We start from the raw sequence: 17,723 nt of genomic DNA, 5'->3' as shown, positions 1-17,723 counted from the left end.
CATCAGAACGATGGTACTGCAGAACAGGCTGACCCTAGACTTGATAACAGCATCACAAGGAGGAGTGTGTAAGCTGATTGGAGAGACATGTTGTACGTTTATTCCGGATGGATATACGACTGGAGGAGACATCTATGAGGCACTGCAGAACTTAACTGCTCTGCAGAAATATGTGGCGGACCACACATCAGGAGGAGACACGTCACAAGGCTGGATAGCCTGGTTGACATCTGGACCATGGTGGAATATGTTTCTAAAGTTTTTGACTCCCATTCTTACATTATTGGCTTTGCTTTGCTTGTTTACAGGTTGCATTTTGCCATGTGTAAGATCGATGGTGAATAAAATGATTGCTAACACCTTTACCAATTTCATACTGTTGCAGCAGAGTGACATGGATGCTAAGGCTAATATGTGTGTATGAAATGAAGCCTGCACTGAAAATGTTGACAAGTGGTGTAGAGCTGAAGATATATATATGCCGTATAGCCTTAAAAAATGACAATACAGGGTGGTGATGATGGGTTTAGATTTTATTATTGTCATTTGTATTAGGAAATATTTAACCATATATTCTTAGAGGTGTATAATCAATTGTGTAGTGATAGGATGTGTGATCTTTAGCAGGCTGCAGGGGCTTGGTGTGTATTCCACACTGGAATGCACACCCACATCCTGGGAGCACGAGAGAGGTCGTACCTTCTCTTATTGTTTTATGGCAGGATTAACGTAGCTACGTCTGTTCTAGTCTAAGTGCTTTTTGTTTAGATGAACTGCTGGACTTCCTCACCATGTTATCTAGGGTGAACCATCTAGGGTGAAGGGGGTCTACCCTCTTCCTGACCAAGGATGTTATATGACCCTTTGATCAGCAGTACCACACACACACACACACACACACACACACACACACACACACACACACACACACACACACACACACACACAGTATTCTTTGTTCACATGTATACCTATGTGAGATGCTATATGTTAATGACCCTATGCATATTCATGTAACCACAATAAAAGGAGTGCTATGGGGAGCCTGGCTGAGAGTCTGATGGTGGTCAAGTGGTGGAACGACGCTTGGCTCCAGCCAGGTCTCCCTCATGCATGAGTAAACCAGAGAACTTTGGTGCCTTGTGTCTTGCTTTTTGCTGCGTAGCAGATTGTCCTTAACGTTCCAGTGGATAGGTTCAAACTACAAACCTATCACTTTCACTTCAGCTTCACCAACAACAGCACAAGCAGAGCAGCCCACTGCCTGCATGGCTGGGACAGCGCCCCCTGGTGACTGTAAACCACTACAACATGTAGACGGCCGTCTGCAGGCTGGATGTAGCACCACCGCAGAGACGTGCTGCAGCTCTGTTTAGTTACCCAGCTGACAGCAGAGGCTGTAGTTTACTGTTACCAACATGGAAAACTGAAGCTTCACCAGCTGGAGCTACAGAGCTGGAGAACAAAGGAGACTGAGAGGCCAGAATGATGTGGGAGGAAACATCAAGAGCCTGTTTGAAAGGAGACACATGTGGATGCTGTGCCAGTCTGTGGTCTGTCAGAAGTCAGCTGAGTCACACTGCAAGAAGCTGCAGAATCTCAGAGGAGGAGATTTGGAAGTGTTTGTGGGACAAACTGGACTCAAAGAAAGAAGATGTTTGTGAAGTCTTTGGTGGAGGTGAGCAGTGTGAAGCAGAACACATGCAGATGAATCAGGAGGTCAGCATCAGTGTCTCCTTGTGGTGGACGGTAAAAGAATCAGAGCCAACGCTCCCGTCCACCCTCGGCATGAAGCAGTGCTGTTTCTGAAACAGGAGGACAAGTCCAGAGAAGACAGAGGAAGCAAAGATGAGGGTGGGACAGGACAGCAGGACTTCCTTCACACCTGCAGCTCCATCACACTGCTGTAGCTCCTCTTCATCACACATGTACCTGCAGCCTGTCTTCGAGTCCAGGAGTCACCTCCACACAGTGTAGAAGCCTCCTGTGCAGACCATGGAGTCCAGCCTCTGTCAGGGAAGTCGGCACTAAAGCCTGAAAGACTTCAATCTGTCTCTGCTCCACCCGAGAAAGACCAGCACCGTACTTGTTGTGCATTCAAGGAGGGAACATCAGCGCTGCATCGTGGGAACAACACCGCAGGAACAAAGACACAGCACGGCCGATGAAGGACGAGGACAAAGGAAAGGTGAGTGAGAAGACCCTGGTGGTGTGGACGGACCTGCAGGGGCTCCAAGACTGAGGAGCAGAGACGTCCATGTACCAGCTGAGGATGCTGCAGTGATCCAGGGAGCTCGGTCCAATCTGAGGCCGTGTGAACTACGTGGACCACAGTTTCTTCACAGACTTCAGCCACGTGAACATCTGGAGATCCAACAGTGCACGAGCTGTGAGCCATCAGCTGTTTCTCTCATCAGCTGCTGTAATGAGAGCTGCTGGAATCATCTCGAGCAGCAGGAAATCACTGATGTTGTTTCTAACCAAAGATATGGGACTGAGCTCCGCTGAGCTCCTTCTACTTTCATCCAGATAGAAACTGCTACAGTCTGCTGATTATTGCTTTGCCTCCATCACACGAGCTCTTTATCCTGTTCTTCACTCTCATTGGTTCTTTGTCTGCTTGTTTTTACAACAGTAGTCTTCTGATTGGTCAAAGGAGACAATAAGCTGTGACTAAATGTAGCTCCTACAGCAGTGATGGGAATAACTACTGAAGCTAATCCAGTATCAAAGCTCAGGAATCAGCAGCTCCCACCTCGTTTTCTTTCAACAACTATTTTTAGCTGCTGTGTTTTTGTGTTTCTGCAGACCTCAGACATCCTGCTGCTCTGGACAACTTTTTCATTCTTTTTTTATCATTCTTTTGCTTTTCTTTTATTATTATGTTATATGTATTAATATGTGAAACACTTATTCTTTGTGTTTTTGCTTTACTTCCTGTCAAACTGCTTTAATAAAATCTGCTGCAGTCTAAACTGTGGACGTTCCCTTTTTAACCCTTTGTGAAACAATAAAGGTTTAAATCTGAGTATTCATCTATGTTAGTGTTTAATGGGTCTAATAGGACGCTTTTAGGGGTGGGTTTTTATAATCGATTTATCGATTAAAATCGATTCTGGCTTGGATAACGTAAAATCGATTAATTAAAATCCTGAATCTATTTTTTAATATAAATTTATTTTGCTTGAAATTCCAGAATTTCTGGTGAAATCTCACAAAATTTCAACAACAGCTAAGACAGTAAATGAGAGCAGGAACACGGATTCTGCACAAAGACTTAAACACACAGCGCGACCCGCGAATCAGAATCAGTGAGATGTCGCTTTTCTCACCCGATGGCACGGACACGGTCGGGGTTGAAAGCCGACAGCTCGCTGATTCTGATGTTTCAGCGGCTCCGAGCTTTGTGTTTAACCTGTTTGAACCTGCTTAGCTATACCATACCGTCACTGCCATTATATTATGCTGCTATTCATACTGTCATTATAGTAATGCTGCTATCCTGCATATATCTTACTTACTATTGTTTGAATACTTGCGATTGTTTTATTGTACTTTTTATATTTTACATTTATATTTATTATTGAATCTTGCACCAAGGGAGTGGCACTCCAATTTCGTTGTACTCTGTACAATGACAATAAAGGCTATTCTATTCTATTCTATTACGTCCTTTTTACGCTGATTCTGAAGCTGTTAGTTTTATCTCTCTCCAAACAATATTGACTGAACCAGCAGCAAAAGAAGATCCAAACTACGCTTCACATAAACATCGTCATGAACTCACTCTGACTTTTGCTGTTTTGCTTCCACCAGGATAAAATCACACTTCATGCACAGCTCTCTCTCTCTCTCTCTCTCTCTCTGTACTTCAAGAACAGTTTCCCGTCTAAAAATCTGTTTTCTGCATTATTCGCTTGCTTGTTACGCACAAGTCTACCGTTGTTTACAGGCTGTCGGCCGCTGTTTTTTTCCTTTTACTTACTTTCGAAAAGAAAGCCTCATTTCTGCCGTTCAATACTGAACAAATTTAAACTTTTTAAAATTATGCAAAACTGCAAAACGCTGTGTTTGTAATAAAAACGGTGTAACTTTGCTCTGCTTCACTTCAGCAGCATCAGGTAATGTTTATGTGTTTTTGATCTACTGCAGAATATTTTTATAAAATCCCAGGAAAATCAGCTTCATGTTTTTCTGTGTTTTATCTTCAGCTACTTTGACACAAAGGCCTCTGCTGTGATGCTCACACCTTTGATAAAGTCGCGAAAGTGCCAGCTTCCCTTTTATAGATACAAAAATATGTAAATATACTGATCTGAATTATAATATTTCTGACTGTCTGAGGCAACATTTCGCAGATTCCAATCGAATTGAATCGAATCGATTCTAGAAATCAGTGACGATACCCAGCCCTACTTTGAATTGTGTTACACAAAAATAAGCAAAGTTTCTCGTTGTTCAGGCAGAATCGAGCGTTGAAGAATGAATTCACACGTCAATAAACATTTTCATCAGCACAAGCAGGACAATGAAAGCAGGAAATACCCCAAACTGCTATTTCTCATTCTACAACTTCAACAACTGCACATGAATTATACTTCATACACAGACCCACAGTCTCTGATTGCTCTGAAATCTCACTGACAGCCAATAGAAATAAAGAAAAGTCCAGACTGACAGTCTCTGTGGGGTTAGGCAGTGAACTGCTCACGCTGCGTTAAAGTGCATCACAAACTATTGGAATTGGATCCAACTTTGTGAAGCAGATTTCTTCTCAGCTGCTGTTTTGAACATTTCCTCATGAACTGTATTAAACTCTGTAAATGAACTGAGAACTATTTCTACATTTGAAACTATGGATTCATTTTCCCGTTCACTTCTGTACGTTAGTGTATAAATGAATGTTAGACTGGGCTCCATGGAAACACTTGGACTGGTCTCAGCTGCCTTCTTTCTGTAGTCCTTTCTCTTCTCCAGCTTCTGTTTGAAATCCTCTCACAGAGCCTGAAACCTGCTTTGCTGTCATGTTTGGGCCTGTGTTCCTCTGCTTTAACACAAACCTCACCACAGCAGCTGTGTGGGTCGTCTCTGTAGCAGCCCGATCAGCTTCTGATACATGAACATCATCACAGCTCCTAACTTCACCTTTATTAGCTTTGACATTCATGTCTTTCTTTTCTCTGTCTGTTTCCACAAAAGCTCAAAGTCTCTGCAGCCTGTTTTTATCTGCTATCATCAGCTCTCCAACAGCCTCATTCACATCCCTCACACACTCTACAGCCTCACCAGTACTGACTTCATCTTCACTGACTGATGGAGCACAACATGAACCTGTGGAGGCTGAAAAGCTGTCCTGACAAACATCTCCCCGTCACCACTCCACTTCTGTCAGCCTTTAAATGAACCCTGCTCAAGTCTGTAACTTCTATTTGGAGCCAAGAGGAAAAACTGTTGTTCAGTCGTTTGGAAAGACACAACATTTCTGAAAGCACTCAAAGACACATTTCTCTTCAGACACATCCTGAACATTTAGGAACTAAAGAACGTTTCAAATATCAAAGATCAGAAATATAGAAAAACAACAACAGCTGCAGTCAGTGAACTCACCTCAGAGTCTCCAGTCGACAGTTTGGACTCTCCAGTCCAGCACACAGAAGCTTCACTGCTGAATCCTGCAGCTTGTTGTTACTAATGTCCAGTTCTGTCAGATGGGAGGGGATGGACTTCAGGGCCGAGGCCACAACTTCACAATGAGTCCCTGAGAGTCCACACTGAGTCAGTCTGAGATTACAGAAAATATAAAATGTGTTATTATAAAAGCAGAAAGTCTGCATTATAAACACAGACTGAATGTATATGAAGACAAAACAGAGTGAGGTCATAATCTGATGAACATCTGCTCTTCACATCTGTGCTTCAGCTCCTCTTACTGTGTTTGACATGACACAACGATTGAGTCTCTCTCAGACCTGCAGACTTTTAATGAGAATCTTTGTTTGGCTTTAATCTGCAGATGAAGGAGGAAGATGGTGTCACATTTAGGCTTCCATAATGTCCACAGTCTGTCACTGAGATCTGATCCAGAGTCAGAGTGAAGACACACATGTGGACTGTTTCCTGTCTTGAATCTAGAACATTTTGAATGAGCTCAGCTCAGTGAAGAGTTCCAGCTGGAAAGACGATCTCTGTTTGCTACCTGCTGCTGTCAGGTACGACTGTTCACGTCCACACTCAGGAAAAATCTGCTGACTGTCACCAAACGGAGCAGAAATGTCATCACTGGACAATAATGATGAATGAACTCAGAGCTGCTGATATCACATCTGATTTCAGGGGAACTAAACACAGAAATGATTGGCTCCTTTTAGCTTTCTGAGCCATTAGTCTGCAGGTTTATCACTAGTTGGCAGAAACAGACTTGTATTAATGTTCAGCGCTTCAGTGTTTATGACTCCAGATCCAGGTGACAGCAAGTCAAAATGATGTTACCTGTCTGTGTCCAGCAGCAGCCTTTGAATATTGTTATAAACTCACATGGATCAGTTTGTCTTTGATTGGTTTGTAAAGTTCAAATTCATTTATATTCATCAACTCTAAATGAAAAATGTTTTTCTTCTTCTTTGTTTATTATTAGAGTAACAAATTCTTATAGTTTCCTGTTGTTGAGAATTTCAGTGTAAAACCACTCGGACCTGTGCATCACTGCACACTGTGAAAGTATTACTGCAGTTTAATCTATAATCCTAATCAGTGTGTTTACTGGACTGTAGTCAGACCTCCGTTATACCAAAGGAAACACTGAACGTCTTCAAAGTCACAATAAATTTATAATAAATGCTAATAAATACTGGAGTGTTAGAAAAGATGCTTCCAGCGTGTTTGTCTTTGATAGGGTTTATTCTGTTCGTCTATTGTCTGACCACTTGGGGGCGCTTTTGTCTCTTTTGCTCTGAGCCTTGGGTTTATTCAAACTGATTTTAATAAACTATTTTCTGCAAGTTGAAGCTTCATCTCCATCTCCAGTGGTTGTTGCATATTTTATGACTATATTAGTAACAGTCAGAGAGTTTAGAGTAAATTAGATCTTCACGTTTTATTTTTGACACAACATAAATGGTGAGCCAGTGTCAGAGGAAGTGACAGCATCCACCGAGGACCAGGGGGAGTGGGAGGACTGGGGGACCAGGCCAACAAAAAGGTGATCACTGATACAGGTCAGCAAACATTTGCTCATTTGGTGTCTTAGAGCAGACTCCGCCCAGCTTTGTCATCCATGGTTGCTCTTTCAAAGGAATCTAGTTACATATTATTTTACTTAATGATCTACTGACACCACTGACTATGCAGGACAACCCCACGTCTGGAGCCAGTGCACATGTGCACAGTCTGTAAATTTATCCAAGTCACACAAGCATTTTGAAATAAGTCCTAATCAGTCCAAGAAAAACAGTCTTGAAGGGTCTGGATGGACTCGCTGACCACACCAGAACCAGCACTGAGGTTTAGTTCTCTTTAAGACAGATTTCATGATGGGAACCAAATAAAACACATTTCAGTCAAACATGCCACAGAGAGCTCTACAGAAAGATTTATTAGGTTCCTTGATGGAGCCATAACAAACGTCAGCGAGCGACCTCCCAACTGTACATTGATTAAAATGACAAAATAAACTGGGAGCGTCTGGTGTGACGTTACTGTGGTCTGAGTGGCGACTTCCACATTCGCCCTCAGTTGAACGTACACATCAGTAACAAGGATCTGTGGAAACTCTCTTGGTAAGTAAAAAGGATGCAGGGAGGCGGATCGAAGTTCAGTCTCAGCCGTGATTCCCTCACCACCACTTTATCACCAGCTCTCATTATTTTAAAGACAGAGACCCTCACACTGGGCTTCACTAGTTACTGCTGGGTCTCTGTTATACAGAAGGCCCATGCCACATTAAGGAAAAAATAATGTCCTTAATTTCAACATTAAAGGTGAAAATGACTTTGAGAATAAAGAAGAAATGTGGAGATTTGCTGTTTCAGGACAAAGTGCCACAGCTGCTGTACTCTCTGAGTCAGTGAAACTTCAGCAGTGGTGTTAGCTAAAGAAGGGAAATGATTCCTGTTACACATCCATGTGTTATATAAACACAGTGTGGTGAAAAGTATAAAGATGCTGAAAGGATGGTGCAGAAAGCTGAAAAACACAAATCTGGAAGATTTGTACAAAATCAAATGTCTTGTAATGGACGGATGCGAGGTTATCGATGGTTCCACCTTCATACAATAAAGAGGATGGATGCTGCAAAACTGGATGATGAAATATTGGTTCAGCACTTTGTTTGAAAGCGCTTTAGAAATAAAGTTATTATCATAAGACGGTGGATCACTTTGTTTCACTAACTCATCTAAACAAAGCGTTTTGTAGAGGGGACAGCAAACCTGGCAGTTTGTCTTGAAACATCAAATCTCCACATTTCAACTTTTTTCTCCAAATACAATTTTGACTTTAACCTCGACTTTATCTTAAAATGATCGGGAATATTTTTCTTACCGTGGTCCTAAAACTCGGCCTTACTCCGTTTCCATCGAAGCAATAAGGTCAGCTTTCTTGTGCTCCACGGTAAACCTGTTCACCGTGGAGAAATCACGCTGAAGAACTCGGCAAGTAAGGCCCCTGTGAGCTCCACATCTCCAGCGTCGGGTCCCAAAAGAATAAAAGTGACTCTCGACTATACTGGCGAACCTGAAGATCTCCACAGAGCTCTCACTAAGTGGCAAGTCAGCATCCAGGTGAGGAGGATGGCTGTGAAACCAAAACGAGCCAGAATGACTCAACAATCCACTTTAAGAAAAACAAACACACAAATCACTCTGGCCCACTCACTGCTGCTACACGTCACCAACCACCAGGGATGATGATGATGATGCTGGCATCAAGTAATCAAAGCTCAGCTTCTCGTCTGGTGATGATTTCTGATCATTTCTATGATGATCGTACCAAATAATGCAGATACGACGTGATCACGCCCAACACTCTGCCAACGGGCACAGACTGACCTCTTCCTGCTGTGAGTCGTCCCTGTCAGAGCCTCGTCCTTGTGACTTGGTGATGCTGTGGTGTGTTCGTGACCTCACACGCTGTTTGTGGGACTTTTGTTGTAAAGGGGCGGAGTCACGAGTGGTGACAGTATAAAAATAATGACCTGCAGTGACCTTTGACTCTAATTTTGGATGTATGCTGGCATACTGCTGTCCATCTCAGCTCTTTAGTACAGAGGAAAGAAAAACTAAAGAACTGAAGCACATATGCTGATGGTGATGATGTCACAGATAATGTGATTGTTCACACGTTCAATAATTAGTTGGAAAAATTAAGAAAGTGCAATCAGAGCCCAGATAAAGACAATAACATCAGACAGAAAGAGCAGTGATCAGAAGCACAAACAGAGGCTGCTTTGGACCATCTTCACTGTTTCACACAGTTTCACTTTACTACAAACACGTTCTTTGTAAAGTCTCACTTCAGTCTTCTCTCCTAAGGAGCAATGCTAACAGACCAACAGCAGCACAGACATGAGCAACAGTCTCATTACTGTCTGCTGCACCGTGTTAACACGACCAAGCGGAAACAGCACACAGATAAAACATGTCAGACTGCAAACTCAGCGTAAGACTAAAAACCGACGACGTGGTGAAAAGCTCACAGTTACACACCCACATACATGTGAAGGTGCACTCTCCTACCAAGGTCTCTGCCAGAATAATACAAACGTAGTGTTCTGATAAAAAACAAAACATTTTTAAAAGCATGAAAACAACTCTTCACTGTGAACACAAAATAAAGCAGAATTTATTACTGTGTGACTGAGTAACTAAACTATCACTAATTGATAATATTAATGATCACATCTGGACTCACCGAGCCTTTCTGAAGTTCCTCACAGCTGCAATCAGTCGACGTCGTCCCTCTGCTGTTGTGTTGTACTTCTGCAGGTCAAACTCATCCAGAACCTCCTCTGACATCTGCAGCATGAAGGCCAGAGCTGAGCAGTGGATCATAGAGAGGTCCGTTGACCTTTTCTTTGACTTCAGGAACTGTTGGATCTCCTGATGTACTGAGAGGTCGTTCATCTCCATCAGACAGTGGAAGATGTTGATGCTTCTGTCAGGAGAGGATTTTGTCTTCCTTTCTTTGAGATTCTTGATGACTCTCTGGATGGTTTCTGGACTGTTCTCTGTCTGACCCAGCAGACCTCCTAAGAGTCTCTGGTTGGACTCCAGACAGAGGCCATGAAGGAAGCGAACAAACAGGTCCAGACGACCATTTTTACTCCTGAAGGATTTTGTTAGTGTTTCCATCAAAAAATCATCCAGAGATGACTCTTTGTATTTTTTTCCCAAGAAGTTCTTCAGCACCTCTGACTTCCTGTTGGTGAAACAGTGGAACATGTAGACTGCAGCCAGAAACTCCTGGATGCTCAGATGAACAAAGCAGTAGACTGGTTTCTGGAAGATCACACACTCTCTTTTGAAGATCTCTGTACAAACTCCTGAGTACACCGAGGCCTCTGTCACATCCAGACCACACTGCTCCAGGTCTTCTTGGTAGAACATGATGTTTCCTTTCTCCAGATGTTCAAACGCCAGCCTCCCCAGCTTCAGAAGAACTTCCCTGTCAGCCTCCGTCAGCTCCTGTGGACTCGTCTCATGTCCCTCGTGGTACTTGTTCTTCTTCCTCTTTGTCTGAACCAGCAGGAAGTGTGAGTACATGTCAGTCAGGGTCTTGGGCAGCTCTCCTCTCTGCTCTGTAGTCAACATGTGCTCCAGAACTGTAGCAGTGATCCAGCAGAAGACTGGGATTCTACACATGATGTGGAGGCTCCTGGATGTCTTCATGTGGGAGATGATTCTGCTGGACAGCTCTTCATCACTGAATCTCCTCCTGAAGTACTCCTCCTTCTGGGCGTCAGTGAAGCCTCGTACTTCTGTTAGCCTGTCAACACATGTAGGAGGGATCTGATTGGCCGCTGCAGGTCGGGAAGTTATCCAGACGAGAGCCGAGGGAAGCAGATTCCCCTGGATGAGGTTTGTCAGCAGCTGGCTGACTGATGACTTCTGTGTGACATCAGACAGCAGCTTCCTGTTGGTGAAATCCAATGAAAGTCTGCTTTCATCCAGGCCGTCAAAGATGAACAAAAGCTGAGAGACAGCCAGCTTCTCTGCTGTGACCTTCTGTAATGTTGGATGGAAAACATGGAGCAGCTCCAGAAGACTGTACTGCTCCTCTCTGATCAGGTTCAGCTCCCTGAATGAAAGCAGAACCACCACACTGACATGTTGGTTCTCCAAGCCCTCTGCCCAGTCCAGAGTGAACTTCTGCACTGAGAAGGTTTTTCCAACACCAGCCACGCCGTTGGTCAGAACCACTCTGATGGGTCTCTGTTGGTCAGGTAAGGCTTTAAAGATGTCCTGGCACCTGATTGGAGTGTCATGGAGGGCGTCCATCTTGGAAGCTGTCTCCAGCTGCCTCACCTCATGTTGGCTATGAACCTCTTCACTCTGTCCCTCTGTGATGTAGAGCTCAGTGTAGATCCTGTTGAGGAGGGTTCTACTTCCTGTTTCATCACTTCCTTCAGTCACACGTTCACATCTCCTCCTCAGACTGATCTTATGTTCATCTAAAACCTCCTGCAGACCAACATCTGCTGAAAGAAAGAAAAACAGAAAGAAAACTCTTCAATGTCTGAACAACAACAAGAAGTCCAGTTTTCAGAAATGAGTCCATCAGCAGACAGATGTTCAGTCTTACTTTGTACACAGCTGCTCTGACTGGCTGTCTGCAGTCCAGCTCTGCTTCTGGATCTTTCTCCACACTGGGGACAGGACCAGTCTCCTGATGAAGCAGACTGGTCCCAGTATGAGGAGATGCACTGTCTGCAGAACCAGTGTCCACAGCTGGTAGAGACTGGATCCTTCAGGACGTCCTGACACAAAGCACAGCAGGACAGCTGCTCCTCCTCACAAACACCACTCCTCTTCCTCTTCCTCCCTCTGTGAACACATTTCTTTATCACTAAAATCATTGACTGTCAGTGACAAACATCCAGATTTGATGACACTGTGCAGAAGCTCTGATGGTCACAGAGAAAAGTCAAAGTGGAGAAACTTGTGTTTGAGTTCAGAATCCAAGTTTCCTTTGCTGTTCCTGCCTGTCTTATTAAACACAGAGTGATCAGCCTACAAACTCCACAGTAAAAGCCTTCATCACAGAGCTGATTATGTCCTTCACTGGATGTACTGGAAGTTTGGGATCCATCACTTTCAACTGACCTTTGACCTCCTCTAAAAACTGTGGTGGAGCAGCGGTGTTACATTCAGAGCTTTCAGCTTTATTTTGAAAGAGTTCAGTCATCAGGAAGTGAACTTCTTGGTTCTGATTTCCTTTCTATTATTTTACAGAAGTGAAGAAGAAGAACTAAAAGCTTTGAAATGATCTGAGTGATATTTTTGAACATTGCCACCAAATTGAGTTCAGCCTCCAGCAGTAACTTTGTTTCATGATGCCTCCCTGATGATGTGATGTTTGATTACAAACCTGTTTATGTGTTAGACATTAATCACATGAACACAGGCAGAAAAAAGAAGCCAATGAAACAAATGACAGAAACGTGTTCATTCACTGCCATGATCCATATTTGATATGTACAGATGTTTGTAAAGAACACGTGTGCAGCGCTTTGTTCTGAGTATCTGCTGTCAGCACACAGTGCAGCAATAACTACAACCACACGTTTCTGTAGATCCTGAACATCAGCCTGGAGGAATCTGACCTCAGGTCTGCACACAGAGGAGCTTCACCTCTGGGATGATGCTGGCTTCAGCTCCTTCTACAATCAGGCAGAAGCTTCTGCACCATCAGGACACAAACAGAGAGGAGCTTCTATCCTCAGACCATCCAAGTCCTAAATCAGAACATGCTCCCCTCATAGCATCACCATCAGGGTTTAAACAGGACCTTACATCATGTTCTTGTCTCACTGTCATATTTCAGATCATACCTGATTCATTATGACGTCACACGCTGCTACACTGATCCTGCTGCTTCATTACTGCTGATATTACTCTGCTCACTCTGTTCAGTTACTCTGTTTACATCACTTTGCTCATTTGCTTTGTTCTGCTTGCACTGCTCTGTCAGTACATGCTGTGCTAATGTGGCACAAAGCACTTTAACATTACATCTGCACAATGTTTCATTATTTCATTTAATGATTGTTTCTAATGTTTTGTCCAGTCACAGGAGCAGCTCAGCACATTTCACTGTGTTGTACGTGTATGACGATGCCTGTGACAAATAAACAGCCTCGGACTCTTCAATCTTCTGCATTTCTTTGGAGATCAGCTCAGTGGCCTGTTGAGACCATCTTTCTATTTCTGATGACTCAGTTCAGATTATTATCCTGATACTTTCTTTTAAAATGTGATGAAATCATTTATCTGATGTTCTGACACAAATACACCAAAACAATCCCAAACAGCACAAACCACCACGTTACACACAGTGTAATAAAAATACAGGCAACTGCAAATAAAAACACTTTAAAAATATAAACTAAAATTACAAAGTGGTCACAGAATTTCAAACACCCGTAAATGAGTCAGCAGCTCTCTTACATGGTCAGCTGAGCTCCATGATTGAAGAACATTGTTGCTGCAGGTTCATGACTGAAGACTGGAGGAAGTCTTCCTTTGGACCAGTCACTCCTCACAGACACACAGCTGGATGCTGGAGACTGTGACCTCTGACCTCTGCAAACACAAACACATCACATGAATTACTGATTAATCTCTGTTTAAAATCTTTTAAGCAGCTGCAAACACACAAACTGGATGATGTGATGGTTTCTGTCAGTAATAGTTGTCTCAGATTAGAGTACAGACGGCTGCAGAGACGTTCACAGCAGCAGAGAAGAAATCATTACCTTGGATTACATTACTACTACGATTGATACTAGCATTATCGTACCCGGACCACCATTAGGAATCATTTATGATGTCACTGGTAGAACATTTATAGAAACAACCTTTGAACTCTGAGTCAGCAGCTCTCTTACATGGTCAGCTGAGCTCCATGATTGAAGTTCATTGTTGCTGCAGGTTCATGACTGAAGACTGGAGGAAGTCTTTCTTTGGACCAGTCACTCCTCACAGACACACAGCTGGATGCTGGAGACTGTGACCTCTGACCTCTGCAAACACAACCACATTGCATTCATTTCACATCAATTAGTACACCACAAAAGGCATGCAAGAAACACAGTATGAAGGCAAACTTCTGGCTTCAATAACATTCAACAGGTCAGGTGGAAACTTTTCTCAGATTTGATTCATGTTTTTATAGAACGATCCAGCTAAAAAAAAAATATACCATTAGGTCAGGGGTCAGCAACCTTCAGGACCCAAAGAGCCATTTGGAGCCAGTTTCCACGCAAAAGAAAACACTGGGAGCCACAAATACTTTTTGACATCTAGAATGAAGATAACACTGTATATACTGTTTTTTACCTTTATGCTTTGTGTGAACAACTAAGGTGTGTTGCTTATGAAATCCATGAAGTGCTACAGAGAAAATTACATGTTATTTATGTAATGAACACATTTGAACTCTTAAAGAAATATAACCAAAGGAAAGACACCCAGCTGAACTAAAATGATGTAGCAAACAAAAACTGCTGTGAGCCGCCACCCTTATATCTCCTTTGGGCTTTTGGAGCCTTGAGCTGACTTTTAAAAAATAATTGGAAAAAAAGCTCTATGCTGCTGAAAGATGAAAAATAGATATTAGCAAAATTCTGCCTAAATATGTATTTTACCTGGTTAATGTGTGTGGCGGGGCGTGGTCTGCAGCGCCGCTGCAGGGGAGGCGGACGCACCTGAGCGGCACCCGCAATCACGCCTCGCCGCCTTAACGTCTGTGCTGTTGTGTTGGTGTGTGTCGGGCTGTGAGCTGCAAAGCTACAGCCGGCTGTGTGCGTACAGCAACCGTGTGTGAAAAGTGGTCAATAAAGAGAAGCTGAAAAGCGAGTTCATGCAAACATCGTCGGGTCTGCCGTGATATGTTTACAACGGGACTTCTGCTCCTGAACCTCTGCGCACAGCGTCTGCAGGTCGGGGCTGTACGAAGTCACTTTCATCTTTACAGGACTGTAAGCTGTCGTCTGTGAGGCGTGAGCGGTAGGGATGGGTATTGATAAGATTTTCACGATTCCGATTCCATTTTCGATTCTGTTTAACGATTCGATTCTCTTATCGATTCTTTTTATAAAAGGAGAACACTAAGGTCGATTAGCTTAGAACTTTGTTTTATATCTTCTCTTTGAAGAAGATAGAAATTTAGGAGTAACATGGCCTTACAAACCCAACAGTGAGATCTTAAGAGATCCACAGCCTACGGCTCTTCAGTGTGGTGTCACAGGGACCCCGGGGAAAAAAAATTGTAAATGTAAAATAATAAAATAAATATTCTTCTGTAGCAATAACAAAGTATAACATAAATTATTCTGTAGCAATTACACAAGAATATCCAGTAATGTCCCTGCCTACAATTAAACACATTCACTTACCGAAAATCGGGGGCATCTGCTGTGGCAAATGGGTGCAAGCCTTTGACCACAAACTTAGTCACTGCTCGGTAACATTAGTCTATCCTGGCTTGAAAGGAGACGCTACCGGTAGACTGCAGCGAGAACTGCCAGCGAGCGCCAGCCAGACTCTGTCTCTCTCATCATGGTCACCTAAACGCGCAGTAATGGCAGATAAGGCAGATCGCGCTAACATAATATGCACTGTTAGCTGATTATTTACCTGCCGCATTAACGGGAGAGGACGTGCAAACATTACCGCTGCTGCTGGGTTGAGATTCACGAGATTCATTTAAGGTCATCGTGTGTTTTGTGAGCAAATGCTTTTGCATATTCGTAGTGTTTCCTCCCTTAAATGAAGTATCTACTTTGCAAGTATTGCAAGTTGCCCTGTTGTCATCCGTTCTTGTAAAGTATAACCAATCTTTTTAGCGTTTGAGCCGCCATGTTTCCTGCCAGGTAAATGACGCTCCGCAACGTGGTGACGTCATTCAGGGTGACTGGAATCGATAAGGGAATCATTTGCAAAAATGGCAAACGATTCCAAGGAATTGAAACAGTGGGAACCGTTTTTCTCAACAAGAACCGGTTTTCGATACCCATCCCTAGTGAGCGGTGTTTGTTTTTAACGTAGTTCACGGTGGAGAACAGCTGCTGACATAATGTGGATCCGAAGATCCATAATTGGCCTACCTGGGGCTGAAAGTCTCGATAAATGCACGGCGTTTCGGCGGGTACACCGGCTTCCACGAGTGTGACGCTTATTTGAACAATGAAAAAATAAAAAAATATAATTTTATTTTTATATTTCAATATCACAATAATCTTCCAATTTAGAACTACAAGTTAAAAAAGAACATAAATAAAATACACTTCAGCTAAATACTTCTAATTTATTTTCCCAAACCACGAGGAGCCGCACTGTAAGGACTAAAGAGCCGCAGGTTGCCGACCCCTGCATTAGTGTTAGTCAATGTTGCAACTGAACTGAAAAACAAAAGATTTTGGTCAGGTCCAAAGAAACAAAGTCACTATTAATACAACACAACCCCCCCAAAAAGAGCCATGTAGACCCCGGGCTCTATGGGTCTTGTGCTCGGAGCTTGTTCCTGTGCTGCCATGATTAGTGCCTCTGTGCTGTCTTTCAGTCCAGCTTTGTTCAGCCACTGGTAGGATTTCTGGATGTCAGCCACTTCCTCTGCCTGCTGGTGGTGCAAACTGTGTTGTTCTGAGTTTCATTGGACGTCTTTGTCCAAAGCACCAGACAAAGGGCAAAGTAGATGCATTTGCATCAGCAGGAAAATACACCCCAAACTAGCATCATCATTATACAACTTTAACAACTGCCACTAAATGATACTTCATACACAGACCAGTGTTAGGTTAAGTTATGATGTCACTGGCAGAACATTTATAGAAACAACCTTTGAACTCTGAGTCAGCAGATCTCTTACATGGTCAGCTGAGCTCCATGATTGAAGAACATTGTTGCTGCAGGTTCATCACTGAAGTGTGGAGGAAATATTTCTTTGGACCAGTCACTCCTCACAGACACACAGCTGGATACTGGAGACTGTGACCTCTGACCTCTGCAAACACAAACATCAATAACTGATCAGTTCTCTCTGACAGCCATATGATCAGCTGATCCCTCTGTGATATTGTGTCTGCCTCATAACGCTGACAGGTCAGCCAATCATCATCCAGTTTTTTCTGTCTCTGAATGAACTCAGTTTGTTCTCAGCTCTTCTCTCTGATTCTGCTGCACTGACTTCACTTAAACTTACAGAGTTCAGATCTTAGCAAGAAAACAAGTCAATAAAAATCAAACTCAGATCAAACAGTTTGAACCAATCACAGATCAATGATTCTGTCATGGTTATGTTGAAATGACTAATAAAGTTAGTAGTGTTCTTACATTGTTGCTGCAGGTCCATGACTGTAAGGTGGAGGTGTTTGTGTAACCCCGTCACTCCTCACAGACACACAGCTGGATGCTGCTCCGTCCTCTTCTTCCATCTTCTTGATGTCAGGGTGGAGTTAGTCTGAGAGGTAAACACACACACTCAGAGGTGCTGTTGTACTGGAAGCATCA

The 17,723-nt window shown here is 43.1% G+C and overlaps 2 protein-coding genes across 2 annotated transcripts in view; both read right to left on the bottom strand.

Annotated features, from left to right (window-relative positions):
- LOC309701484 (NACHT, LRR and PYD domains-containing protein 12-like) overlaps positions 1-17,723 on the bottom strand; it is a 1,104,110-nt gene that overhangs the window by 348,927 nt on the left and 737,460 nt on the right. The gene's annotated exons all lie outside the window — the stretch shown is intronic.
- Positions 7,494-14,233, bottom strand: LOC309701497 (protein NLRC3-like). The gene is made up of 5 exons (XM_082525738.1): positions 14,102-14,233; positions 13,662-13,796; positions 11,797-12,032; positions 9,907-11,692; positions 7,494-8,790 (listed from the first exon to the last, which is right to left on the bottom strand). The coding sequence occupies exons 1-5, from the start codon at positions 14,131-14,133 to the stop codon at positions 8,559-8,561; spliced, it is 2,421 nt and encodes an 806-aa protein (XP_082381864.1). The 5' UTR covers positions 14,134-14,233; the 3' UTR covers positions 7,494-8,558.

This window comes from Aulonocara stuartgranti, assembly GCF_965226115.1.
Source record: "Aulonocara stuartgranti genome assembly, chromosome: 23".
Lineage (NCBI taxonomy): Eukaryota > Metazoa > Chordata > Actinopteri > Cichliformes > Cichlidae > Aulonocara > Aulonocara stuartgranti.
The sequence above is the reverse complement of the archived record's forward strand: the minus strand, read 5'-3'. Positions and strand labels throughout refer to the sequence as shown.